The 1158-nt window shown below is 51.0% G+C and overlaps 1 protein-coding gene across 1 annotated transcript; it reads left to right on the plus strand.

Annotated features, from left to right (window-relative positions):
- Positions 1 to 222: 222 nt before the first annotated feature.
- LOC112671514 (olfactory receptor 10G9-like) lies at positions 223 to 1158 on the plus strand. Its single transcript, XM_025465784.3, has one exon. It carries the CDS (start codon positions 223 to 225, stop codon positions 1156 to 1158), a length of 936 nt encoding a protein of 311 aa, XP_025321569.3.

The raw sequence follows: 1158 nt of genomic DNA on the forward strand, positions 1-1158 counted from the left end.
GCCGTTGTGTGTGTGTGCAAGACGGAGACAGTACATGCAGGAGAATGATGATGATAATTCTATCATCTTTACCAAAAACTTTTGTAAGAAACAAAGTTGAATTAACTCTAGAATTATCTACCAAGGATGATGTACTTGCCACATGAAAATGGATTTCAGGTTTTCAATTAATGCTGGGTGCCCTCTCTATTCCCATAGGAAGAGACACCAAAGCTGTGGAAAATGACAAACAGGAGCTTTGTAACTACATTCATCCTCATGGGCCTTCCCCATGCACCAGCCCTGGACATCCCCCTCTTCACAATCTTCTTAGTGATTTATGTACTCACCGTGATGGGGAACCTCCTCATCCTGCTGGTGATCAGGGTGGATTCTCACCTCCACACCCCCATGTACTACTTCCTGACCAACCTGTCCTTCATTGACATGTGGTTCTCCACAGTCACTGTGCCCAAAATGCTGATGACCTTGGGGTCTCCAGGAGGCAGGATGATCTCCTTTCACAGCTGCATGGCCCAGCTCTACTGCTTCCACTTCCTGGGCAGCACCGAGTGTTTCCTCTACACAGTCATGTCCTATGACCGCTACCTGGCCATCAGTCACCCACTCAGGTACGCCAGCATGATGAGGGGGAGAACGTGTGCCCTCCTGGCCACCGGCACGTGGCTCAGTGGCTCTCTGCACTCTGCTGTCCAGACCACGCTGACATTCCGTTTGCCCTACTGTGGGCCCAGCCAGATCCAGCATTACTTCTGTGATGGACCTCCCATCCTCAGGCTGGCCTGTGCAGACACCTCCGTGAACGAGATGGTGATCTTTGTCAACATTGGGGTGGTGGCCTCGGGCTGCTTCCTCCTCATAGTGTTGTCCTATGTGTCCATCGTCTGTTCCATCCTGAAGATCCGCACCTCAGAGGGGAGGCATAGAGCCTTTCAGACCTGCACCTCCCACTGCATTGTGGTCCTTTGCTTCTTTGTTCCCTGTGTTTTCATCTACCTGAGGCCAGGCTCCAGGGATGCTGTGGATGGGGTCGTGGCAGTCTTCTACACGGTGCTGACACCCCTTCTAAACCCTGTGGTGTACACCCTGAGGAACAAGGAAGTGAAGAAAGCTCTGTTGAAGCTTAAAGACAAAATAACACAGTCCCAGAGCAAATAA

The sequence above is a fragment of the Canis lupus genome, chromosome 5 (genome assembly GCF_003254725.2).
Source record: "Canis lupus dingo isolate Sandy chromosome 5, ASM325472v2, whole genome shotgun sequence".
Taxonomy (NCBI): Eukaryota; Metazoa; Chordata; class Mammalia; order Carnivora; family Canidae; genus Canis; species Canis lupus.